The sequence below is a fragment of the Neolamprologus brichardi genome, chromosome 11 (assembly GCF_056152115.1).
Source record: "Neolamprologus brichardi isolate AB-2024 chromosome 11, ASM5615211v1, whole genome shotgun sequence".
Lineage (NCBI taxonomy): Eukaryota > Metazoa > Chordata > Actinopteri > Cichliformes > Cichlidae > Neolamprologus > Neolamprologus brichardi.
In genome coordinates, this window is record NC_142114.1 from 9,040,069 (window position 1) to 9,052,582 (window position 12,514).

The window sequence follows — 12,514 nt, forward strand, 5'->3', positions numbered from 1 at the left end:
TTATGTGGTAGTGTTAGTTAGAGTCGGCCTCGGGGGCCTTGATGACGGACGGGACTCTGGGGCCATGATGGGATGGAGGACATAGCCGTGTGTGTGTGTGTGTGTCCAGACGTTGGAGGAGCTGGGGTAGAGTGGGGTAGTGACATAATTAGTGAAATAATTATGCTTTTGCTTCATGAGAGACTGAAAGCTTCAGAAAGGTACAAACGGGCTCGCTGAAGAGAAAATAGAATGATGTCCTTGCAAAGAAATGAAAAGTGAAAACATCCATATGAAGAAAAAAGAAATTGGGAGGAGCGAGACTCGGGGGGAACCAAGCATGTGCAGCGACAGTGCCGACCACATGACTGTTGGTTCAACTCCCGCTGCCTCTTTTATGTAGCTCCTTCCTCAGCTCTCAGATGTGGTCATTGTCTCTCAGTTGCACAGTAATGGGAAGTGATGGGTGCTAAATGAAAAGGCCAGGGGATGAAAACACTGGTGAAGCTGCTTGGATGTCAGAGTAGTTAGTCTTGTCATCCGTTCATTATGTTTTCAGATTCTGTTTTGGAGACACGGTAAACTCAGGGCGCTCGACAAAGTCAGGACATTGTGGTCACTGTCAGACGACAGCACCCTGGTATGTTTGAGTGTGTATGCGTGCTACTGCAAGTACTGCAGATACACAAGCTTAGAAATCCTCGCACATGTGTACACATTTGTGCCACACAGTTCACCTACAGCAGTACTTATTTACCCAAACCTGTTTATTATCAAAAACTACATATGTAAGAGAAGGATGGGTTCATGTTGTCTTGCAGTTATTTAAAACAGTTGGAAAACAGAAGACAAGCAAAAGACAATCCCTCATAATAAAGGGAAAAATAGATTACCAAAACAAAGACTTTGCAAGGACATCATTCTACATAACTATTATGTTTCAGTTGAGATATTATTTTTAGGACACTTCTGTCTTACTTCTGTGGTGTTTTTTAGCCTTTAATGAGAGAGGGCAGTGGAAGGAAGACAGGAAAGGAGGGCGAGAGAGAGCAGTGGCCTCGCATTGGCCCAGTAGTTTAGTTTAAATCTGCACATCAGAAATAACATTTCACAGTGAATACTATGTGAACTGTGAACATTTAAAACTTGTTGCGCCTCTGGCAACACATAGTACTAAAGCCTTTAATGTTAAAACTGACAGTTAAACATCGACAACAGAAAATGCACAAAACAAGGTTTGCTAGAATTCTTTTTTATTAAGTTCAGTACACCAGAGTCAGTGGTCTGACACTTATGGACACTGTTAGAGTGTCAAGAAAAGGTTTCTTAGCACAGTCTACTATTTTATACACTGATTCTTATATAGCGCTTTTCTACTTGCCCGGAGTACTCAAAGTGCTCTATACAACATGCCACATTTACCCAATCACTTTTTTCTAAGCTTTTTAGTGCTTCCTGACTAACATTCATACTCCAGTGGATGCCTCGGAGAGCAACTTGGGCTTAGTATCTTGCCCAGGGATACTTGGCATGCAGACTGGAGGAGCCAGGGCTCGAACCACTAACTTTCCGATCAGTAGATGACGTGTTCTACCTCCTGAGCTACAGCCACGAGTATAGCTGTCGGTTTGATTCTGCATGGAAAGGCAATGAAAAACTCCCTTTCTTTTTTAATGCCATGCTACCTGTAGTGGTGACCCCTTGTGAATAAGGGAGTAGCTAGCTAGACGATAAGATGATAAAAACAAAGAAAAGAACAGGGTGACAGGAGTGGCACCCATTCTCTGTAAACTCTTGAGATGGTTTTGTGGGGAAAATCCCAGTGGATCATTAGTTTCTGAAATATCGGCTCGTCTGGCACCACCAACCGTGTCACTTAAATCACTTTTCTTTCCAGTTCTCAGTTTCAGCAGGTCATCTCAACCATAGCTGTATGCCTAAATTCCCAGCGTCACTGGCATGCGATTGGCTGATTAGATGTTTGTATTAATGAGCAGTTGGAACAGTTGCTAGTGAGTGTATAAAGGTTTCCACGAGTGCTGATTGGTTCGAATGTGTTTTTAAAGTGGCATAAATTTCATTAAAACTCCTTTGTTAAAAGTATGGCATTGTGTTTTTCGTGTATTGCAGGTGGGCCTTTGTTATGAAGAAACACCTCAGCACCCATCTGCTGGGAAAACACGGAGTTGGACAGCGTAAAGAGAGGTAAATTAAACACATGCAACAGAATTTTCCACACATCATGCTCAGCTTTCAGTTTGGTAGAAAAAAATAATTATTTGGATCGCGTGCAGAATGGTTTCCGCGTGTTCCCAACTTTCGTGCATAAAAACCTGTCGGCAAATAAAGAAGTAAACCTTTTTAAAAAGTATTTCTTTACCCGGCTCTCCAAGCATCTGTGTTTTTGAGAAATGAAAGTAAGCGATACAGAAGGCAATTAATTCTAGATGGTGGAGGATGACTGCTACAACCCCGGTGGAGGCCTGCAAGCTTTTAAGCACAAAATTTTCCCACAAGTTAAATTTCAAGTTAAATATAACTTGAGATCCTCCCTTTCCCTAACGAGTTAAATGGCTTTCACTCATTCTGTCTTCCTCGCTCTCTTGCTTGCATCCCTTTCTTCTGTCAAACTTTATCTGGCTCTCTCCCTCATCTTACTTTCTGCTCTCCCTCTTGAATTAGAGATGAATGATGTTTCTTTTACCATTTCTGTCTGTGCACGCGAGTGTGTGTCTCTGTGTATGCGCAATGTCTCCCGCTTGGCCCTGTCTATCAGAAACAGAGCCCTGCTGTCTCTGTGTGTGTGTGTGTGTGTGTGTGTGTGTGTGTGTGTGTGTGTGTGTGTGTGCGTGTGTGAGAAAACGAAAGATGAGGAGATGAAGTTGTGAAGCCCCCCCTCCTCCACCCTGACAAGTCAAAATGAGACGTTAAACACCTCTCAATCTGTCAAGCAAGCCGCTAAAATAGAAACAGACCCACTTTTTCATTACTCCGCAACCAAATTGATACTTTTGACAACGTGCAGTATTAGATATGACAAGTGGCTTCAGATATGGAAGTAAGCATCCCGACCAGATGCCTCTCCATCTCTCAGACATTATCATCTAAATTCCTACTGTCAGCTGTTCATCTGGATTAGATAGAAACAAATCCTCATATCCTCAACTGCTTCAAGTCTCTGTTTCATCCACATTTGTTTTTGTTTTTTTTGTTATTGTAACCTTTATTTATCCAAGGTCTGCTGACAGAACTCCATGCTTTTTCTTATGTAACAGTATACATACATATGGCCTCTCAGTTACATACATTTACATATGTGACTCGTCCACTACAACCATGTATCCTGATGTTTGCCTTACAGGGAACTTGAACCAATTAACGTGGGGTCCAATATCTTTTCTACACTTGCCACATGTCCACTGAGAAATGAATGAAAAACAGGATACATATACAAAAAGGAGATTCAAGAGTACCACCAGTTTTGCTTTTCTAAAAGGGTTAAATCTTCTTTTTGCTGCCACAGATCAGATGTCTCTCCTGTTTACATTGTCAAACAGCAGTCATATAATTTAACATCTAAAGAAATCATTTTTTAAAAAAAGGACCAAAGTTAAGAGACATCAAATCAGAGAGTTTTACAATCTACATAAAGAGAAAAGACAGAGGTAACAGGCATGCATGAATAATGTCGGACCATCTGCCATAACCTGAGGTACTGGTCGGCTTGATAGAAAATTCAGAGATGAAAACTGCAGTAGAAAAGGTTTCAGTACTGGGGTGGCATTTTCCCAGTAAATGCAAACAATGCTGTAATTCATGCAAGATTTTCTTCATTTTTAAACAACTTTTGAAAAGGACTTTGCTCAGAAAATTCTTCAGACTTTGTTTCTCGTTATTTGATCAGAGTAAAGTCTTGATCGCTGTCTAGACTTCTTTTCAAAAACTATACTTTCTCCACAGTAATGGTAACAAAAAGTATCGCCTCTGAAAAATTACTTAAACATTTATTAAATCAATCACATTTGCTTTATTAGCGTCTTGTCTACAAGGCCAACTGTGAAAGCAGAGGAACTATGTCAGGCTGCAGTACACAGCTGATGCCCTGTTGGCCAGACTGGGTAAACTTGATATTTTTTTCCCATCTTTGCTTCCTTTCATGTCTCAGTTTATTTCTGATCTTTTTTATAACATTTATAAAAGAGATCAGAATTTATCATAACTTAAAAGGTAAAGTTTCAAGAGCAACAATTTAACATCCAGACTGCGGAAGCGATTGCTGACCGTGTCCAACTTAAATTCAGCTTTGCTACCCCAATAATATTGGACTTATACATGATTTGTAATTTAAAAAGATCACAACAAAAAACAGAAAACTACACCTGATTTAAATATGGAAGATTTTCCTACTAGTTGTTTCCTGTGTGCTTTGGTACCACCCAGCTTCAATTTTTAGATTCCCATTCAGTCCCATTCTGACTTGAACTTGTGAGTGGCACAAATTTAAAAGAGAGACCAGCCAGATTTATAAACAGGTATGTTTTGTGCATGAAATCTGGCATCTTTTTGAGTATACTTCTTGTGTCCCCCACATTAGTGACTTCTTGATAGTTTGAAAAGACTGCTAAAACTCATGAAAGCATCAGCTTTTAGTTCAGGTTTTGAATTTTTGTGATTATTAAGATGAACTTTATATTTAGTTGACCAGCGCTAGGCTAATGGTTTATCTATGTCTTACTTTTGCCTCCAAATGCAACAAGGCCTCGTGCTAATTTGTGCTAATGCTTAATTTCAGCGTTTCAAACTGCAGTTTGTGGAGAAGCCGCTAGAGGATGTCTTCAGACACAAGTCAATCCCAATAGACACCAGTGTTAAAATGCCGTACTTTAAAAAGCTTTAAAAAGTATGTTAACAGTCTGATAGTCCCAGAGCTAGCAAAATTTAAGGTTTGTTTGCTTCAACTGAAAGATGTAGCGGCACAGTTAGCTGTATATCAGCCAATAATGGTCGCCTAGGCCTTTTCTAATTTGAGTCATAAAACTGGAACTCCTGCCCATGTTGGAGCCAACTGACAAATAACATGACGTGCTGTACAGGACAGGCCAACCACAAAGTTCTTCAGTTTAACATTTGATAGTTCTTCTGTTATTTTGGTATTCTGTTACTTAGCATTAATTAGCAGATATGCACACTGTGGATGGACCTCTACCACGCTAGCTAGTGTTAGCTGACTTAGCACCACCACCCTCTAATCCACATGTGGCCACCTGTCATGCCAAACACTAACATGGCAGTGACTGGAATGATAATATTGATACTTTTAAATGAGCTGGAGTGTGTTTAGCTTAAGAGATAGGAACAAAAATAACCTACATTTTGCTAAACTCTAAAGTATTATGCCAGATATCATTACATAAGCACACACATAAATTAACATATACTGCACCTATATTAACATATGTGTAGTAGATATTTTAGTTATGTTAATGGACAAGTGCAAAGAAACTCTTTACTTCCACTTCTACCAGCAAAAGCTCATTCTTTTATCTCTTATTTTCTCTCATTGTTTATTGCACTCCTTTTAAATATGTGCAGACGTGCGCACAGCCGCCCTCACACACACATACGTACACACACACACACACACACATACACCCCTACATGCGCACTTAGACGGAGGACGGCCACAAGGTTTGTTCTATTTAAACCTGTAAAACACGGTGTCATCATTTTTCTGACAGTCCCGCAGACAGAATTTATCTCATCATTAATTAACCATCATATTTCTAACACAGTGCAGCTTAATTAGCACAAGGTCATTGGGGAGGGCTTTTTAAGTGGAACACATTTGGGCAAGTGTAAGAGAGGAGGCAGAGGATGGAGGACGGAAGAGGGAGAAGGAGCTGAGGGGAGATAGAAAGAGATGGGATGACAAAGAGACAGGCAGAGAGGGAGAGATGGTTTGGGCTGACCTGACAGTGCTGCCTTGATGATTGATAACTGCACTGGTTTTGAAAGCCCAGACCTGGAGACGAGGACAGTAGCTGAGGGAGAAAGAAAGACAGGGAGAGGTAAAGGATGGGGACTTGTGCACGTGTGTGTGTGTGTGTGTGTGTGTGTGTGTGTGTGTGTGTGTGTGTGTGTAGGGGTGGGTATCTGAACCAGCAACTGGGGACTAGGGGGGTGGGGGGTGAGAGGCAATGGGGGTTGTTGGGGAGAGCCAATTGCAAACATATGCTGGCTGGCAGGCGGTGGAGAGATGGATTGCAGTGGGACAGTGTCAGAGAGGCAGTTTCATCACCATCTCTACAGCCCTGTTCACCAGGTATTTTTAGAACACTGGGGAGATCTGTTAGTCAAAGGAAGAGAGGAGGAGGAAAAGACCTGAGTAGCCGACGGTTACACCGGGTCCCACTTAGCCAAATCTGTCTGGGATCTCAAACGCCAAGTTGTTTTGCGGGGGTATCTGTGAGGAGGAGTTCTACTGATGTGAATTTTAAGCCTGACATTGCCGACAGTTTTTCGTATCACGCTTCTTGTGAAGTTCATCATCCAATCTGTTTGGCCTCCTTCGGATCAAAGAAATTTGGAAGCTGGCAGTTTCAGTGAAGTGTAGATGGCTTTTCCTGTTTTCTAAATTGTTAATATGAAATTTAAGCTGAACTAAAAGTGTATAATAAGGATCACTACAAATCTTCTTGTCATATGGAGACCACTTTCTTTCCCTGCTTCTGACCCAGGGTTGAAGATGACGGAACAACACAGAAAACCCATACACATGAAAGGAATATGTAGATCTAAATGATTTTTTTCATATGAGGAGTTATAAATAGAAATTATGCCGATACCTCTATGATATTCTCTTTTCCTCTCTCCTCTTTCCTTACCATCACGTCCTACTAATGAATGTGTTGGGCAGCGGTGGGCTAGCAATGGTCAGATCTGACTTAATAGTAAACGGCTAATATTAGACACTTATATTGTTCTAACCCCAGTGGGGAGAAATAAATGAGGAAGATGAATTGGAGGGGAGGAAGGGTGTGATGACAGACTCCCAACTAGCTGACAGGTTCTGGGCGAGAGAGAAAGAGAGAGCGAGATAGAGCCTGAACTGTTATAAAGTGACACAACTAGGTCTTCGTCTCAGTCACACCACTACTCCTCACTGCAGGCATCGAGCGGAGATGAGGGCTTTTTGTCCTTTTATCTGCTCGCATGTTTGCGCTTTCTCAAAGAAATATGCTTACGAGGACCACGTGTCCTCCTAGTTTTACAATAATCTGGCTGCACGGTGTCTGACTTAATAGCTCGCAGTCATCTCAAAAGGTTTACATTGTAATATTTTGCATTACAGCTCGGGATGATAATAAGAATTTGTTTCTTTTCTTGCGCCCACTTGTAATATCTCACTGAGTTGAGTTATCCGTGTTCCTCAGCCCATTTTCATCTGAATACATAATCTCCTTTATTCGGTTAACGGATGCAGGGTCTGAGCAAGCCTAGTGGGAAAAAATTATTGCAAAGTGTCTGAAATGTGTAAAAGTATCCCTGCTGGTTTTGATTTTGATTTAGTTTTACACATCAAAAATGCTCACTCGCAGGAGAACAATAGAGTTATCCTGATTATGAAAGCAGCTAGAATCTGGAGAGGTTGCAGTCATCGGTTTTGAGTGTTTGGTGTTAACTAGTACAGCAAAGACTAACAGCCCCTGAGGAGAAACATGGAGGGACAATCACATTTGAAGTCAGTAATGAATAATGAGCATCACATCTTTTAAGTAACAACCCTGATACTTTATATATGAACAAGTGACTTCATACTGGAAATGATTTCTGTATATATGTGTGTTTCAAGATTTTTAGGGAACTTATCTAGGACTGTTTAACACAGCGCGATTTCTTTTCCCTTTATTCTTTATTGTTGTTGTATATTACCCTCATAAACTTGGTGAACCTCTCGGTGTGTTCTCTGTTGTTCTGTGAGGTCTGCAAGCACCTTAAATCCACCCTTTAATAACAGGGGAGTGGCTCGAGAGCGTGACAGACAGCATCGACCTTGACTCAACTGCTTGTAATTAGTTCTTTGAAAACAGGGTGCCAAAAGACTACTGACCTGTCTCGCATACCTGTTTTCATAGGTAATTGTTAAAACGCCTGCCATTTTCACGCTTGTAATAATAAACTCCTTGAACTAATACACTCATCACTCTTGAAACAGCAGTGCTGACAACCCAGAAGAAAGATATATTTGTTTTAAGTAGATGGGGTGGGGTGGTGGGGCTGTAACATGTGATACAAGCAGCTGGAGAGAGTGATTTCAGTGTTTTGGGAGATTTCTGATCGCAAGTGCAGTTGCTATTTTTTGTTTCTCCTAGCACTGCTGTATGTCTGTGCCAAATATGCGGGTGGTAAAATCCCTCCGAAGGAAACAGGTGAAAAGGCATGAACAACAATCCAGAAATAGCTAGCATGATGCATGCAGGCCAGGTGTGATGACTAACAAAACGAAGGCAGGGATATTCAGAGCATCCAGCATTACATGACTGCAACGAGACGTGTGCGGAAAATATGCTATAAATTTATTTGTCCCACTTTTTTCTCTTATTTGTTTGCATTTGTAATCAGTGCATATTCTGATGTGTAGAATAAAATCAGCTGTAAAAATACCACACAGTATCGGAAGTGGACAGCAATTCCATGACGTTATTTTAAGCTTTGAAAATTGCCCTGATGTGTCGGTGAACCACTATTCTACTCTAGATAATGCACTGAAAATATTTTTCTATGTTCATGTGACAGAATTGATACATAATTTGCTGTGCCAGGGGCCAAACTTGGCCGAGCAGGCATCTGGCTTCGAGGGTGCTGGGCTCCGGGCTCGCAGCCGCATCCCAGCGTGCCATGCAGTGCGGCCATATTGCCCCGACACAGAGGGCCGAGACCGTCCAGCCTGGAATCGAGGAGCGGGGGCGGAAGAGCCCTGCCTAGAGCCAGCATGGTGGCAATATGGACCGCACGGAGCATGCAGGGGTCAAGTCACACAAAAACCACGAACCAGTGTGCGTGTGTGTGTGTGTGCAAGGGCATGTGCGTATTTGTGAGAGGGGGAGAGAAAGGAGAGAGTTAGTGGTGTGATGGGGAGATAAAGAGTAGATAAAGACAACCCCTAATTCATTAGAATAAATCCTTTCCCTTAATTATTGATAATGAATCTGCTCTTTAATCTTTCTCTTTCTTCCTCCCCTTATCTGCCTGTGTCAGCACTTTGCCTCTCTGGTTTGGTGTTGGGTGGTAAGGCCTAGTTTTCAGCCACCCAAGGGCAGCAGTCAATAACATCCTGTGCTGCTAGTTGTGTAAGCAGGAATGTAAAAACAGCATAAAGAAGCATGGAAGAAAAAAACAGCAGCAAGGTCTTAACTTAAAAGTAGTCAAGGATTTTGAAATATTCTTAAGCATCCCCCGAAAAAAAACCAAATCTGCTTTTTTTTCTTCTTTAATAATATGAAAATGGCATAAAAGAATCACAATAGACCAATATTCAATGCAATGTACTTCTCAGTCCAATTTCAGTGAACTGAAAAAGAAAAAGCCTCAATTTTCCCAGAGGTCTGTGCAGTCCACATTTTCCTGGCGAGGTACTGGCAAGGCCTCAGCGACCCCCAGATCACCTTTGTGTTTGCTGGCTGCTTGTTTGAACAGCAGCCAGCGGACAGCTCCTCCCTGTTTACCCTACTCAATATTTCATGGGGAATGAACACTCGCAGAATGAGGGATCGCGTTAATATTGCTGTTAAAATTAAGCGATAATTAAAATTTGTTAGTTTAAAAGCCATCGCAGTCTATAAAAGTTTGATTACTGGAAAATTAGGTGCATTAAGTTTTTATGGGTTGGCCTGTGCTATCGCTTGGGAACGATTTTTATGCACTTGTCATGGGCATATGGTGCAGAATTGTGTGTGTACGTGTGTGTTTGTAGGGGTGTGAGAGAGGCATGTTGCTTCTCTGAAAAGCTGACACAGTTTAATGCTAAAATCTCTACCCCTTGTGGTCTTACTCAACATTAGTTAAAGCCCAGTAATACCAATGCTTGAGAGGCACTGCCGTGACAAAATGCCAATTATAAATTTAAGCTGGTGTCTTCAAGCAGAGCGGTCAGAGGTCGTGCACGCTGTAGCCACTTTATGGGTATCAGTGCTGTTACATCAGCGCTTCTATAGAGGCTGTGTGTTGTTGTTGGTCACTCTAACATCCAGCTCCTTGTCGCAGGGTGCAGCGGGGTCCTATCGACTCCTATTACTAATAATAATTATAGTTAGGAGTCGACAGCTCGTCCAAGAGTTGGAAGCCACTCGTCATGTCAGAGCGGCGTGACCTTGACTTGCAGAATTAATCTGCAGCAGTAGTTCATCTTCTCATAACAACACCTACCTCATCTGGGTAGTGCAGCGTCGAGAGTCCCTCCAACTTTTTAAGTTTTCCTTTCCCTAAGAATGATGTCACCCACTGCTGAAGCCCAAGTGACATTACTCAACCAGACAAGAACAGAGAATGTGCACAGTTCACCTTCGTATTCATTTCACATCCTGTGGCAGAAAACCAGGCAGTTATTCAGTGACACAATTGTGCGGCTAACTGTTGACAGCGGTGGACATTATGCACAGTGGGACAGTGGAAAAACTGGGCTGTTGCCAGCCTGTTTTTCTTCTCTATTGAAACATCAGACTGTCATAGCAGAAACGGATGTTGCCAGGCATCACTAATGAACCAATTAATCAATGAATTAGCTGAGCAGCGATTAAATTAATGTAAGCTGGACGGGCAAGCGGCAGTCGTGGATATATCCTGGGGAAGGTGATTAACACACACACACAGAACAGGCAGCGATCAACAAGGCCACTATTAAGTTGGACAACTTCCTGAACTTTTCTCTTTTCAGCTAAATATGGAACTGCTTAATTCATTTTATTTTTTATGCGGACTCGAGAATTATTATATTTCCCCTTGTGACTGCACGCTGATGCTATTATGCTGTGAAACATTTTTCAGCAGACATTGCCATTTGTGCTTCAATGTATCATTTGTGTGTTGCTTTTATCTCTTTTTCTGCCTCCCTATAACATGTTCTAGTTCTAACAGTTAAGCTTAATAATACGTGAATCTCTAAAATCTTAGATTGTCAGATAGATCAGACTTTTACTTAGTGTAAGTAAAATGATAAAATGATACTCAGGTCCTTACTGTAATTCGTCAGACTTTCTTTGCTAATCTAAATGCTTAAAGAATTGCTCATGTTTGTATTTTACTACAGATACTTGTGTACCCTGAAAACATACCTGTTCCAAACTCACTGATATAAGGCCTTAATGTACAATAGACTTGATGCAGTTTTGCAGTTTTCCCGTGTGAGCTGTATTTAGATGTTGGGCATCTTATAGGGCATAGTCTGTACCTGTTTATAAAAGATAGGCAAATTCTGAGTCTTAAGAGTAGTGAACACTAGGCAAAGTGTCTGAATCCTGAAATCTTTTTTGGAATGGCGAAGTGACCCTTCATTTGTTTATATTTTGTTTCCAAGGAGCCAGACTTTCTTGTAATTATTTTAAAATGATCTTGAGCTACAGTTTTCCAGGTTTTCTGATGGTCTTTCAAAGCTTGGACAAACCGTGTTTGCGCGGGTTCTCCCCAGGTACTCCAGCTTCCTCCCACAGTCCAAAAACATGCAGTAGTGGGGATAGGTTAATTGGTCAATCTAAATTGCCCATAGGTGTGAATCTGTGAGTGAATGTGAGTGCGAATGGTTGTCTGTGTGTCTATGTGTTAGCCCTGCGACAGACTGGCGACCTGTCCTGGGTGTACCCCGCCTCTCGCTTTATGACAGCTGGGATAGGTTACAGCATCTGCCCTGGAAAGGATAAGCGGAAGCGAATGGATGGATGGACATTTTTTTATTAAGTCATTTAACACTAAAATATGAATAAAAACAACAAAACAAAATACCTTATGCAAGAAATGATCCAGTGTCGTATCTACACACAACAGACAACTTAGCAAAGAAAGTGAAAGAAATTAAATTGTATCATTAGGCGCTTTGTTCGTAGCAGACTGTCGCAAAAATACATGATTTGTTCCAATTTCTTTAGCTGAATCTATGAAAAATGCCAACGCTAACGAAGTCTGACAAAATAATATTTTTGGACTAACAAGGTGATTCCCAAACAACTATTACCCAGCAACTTGGCATATATCAACATAGTGTGCAGTGTGTCCTTAAAATAACTTGAGGAAACAGTCTCAATGGAAGGGTGGCTGTCAAGATGCTATTATTAAGGAAGGAAATGGGTAAAAAGCTGATGTGTGCCTAATTACACAAGAGCTGGACTGAAATCAGTGGAAACTGTTCTTAAGGAGTGATGAAACACTCCTCGTCCTCTTGGTTCAAATTGTCATAAGTTTGAACCAAAAGGATAAGTACAGAGGAGATCAGGGAGGGTACAACAGTGAGTGTCTACAGCCATTTGTAAAATACGGTGGAGGCTCT

General features: G+C 41.4%; 1 protein-coding gene across 1 annotated transcript in view; it reads left to right on the forward strand.

Moving 5' to 3' along the window:
- znf407 (zinc finger protein 407) overlaps nucleotides 1–12,514 on the forward strand; it is a 154,475-nt gene that overhangs the window by 63,531 nt on the left and 78,430 nt on the right. The window contains exon 5 of the mRNA XM_006794878.3: nucleotides 2,110–2,184. Coding sequence (XP_006794941.2) covers nucleotides 2,110–2,184 — 75 coding nt within the window. The remainder of the gene's footprint in view (nucleotides 1–2,109; nucleotides 2,185–12,514) is intronic.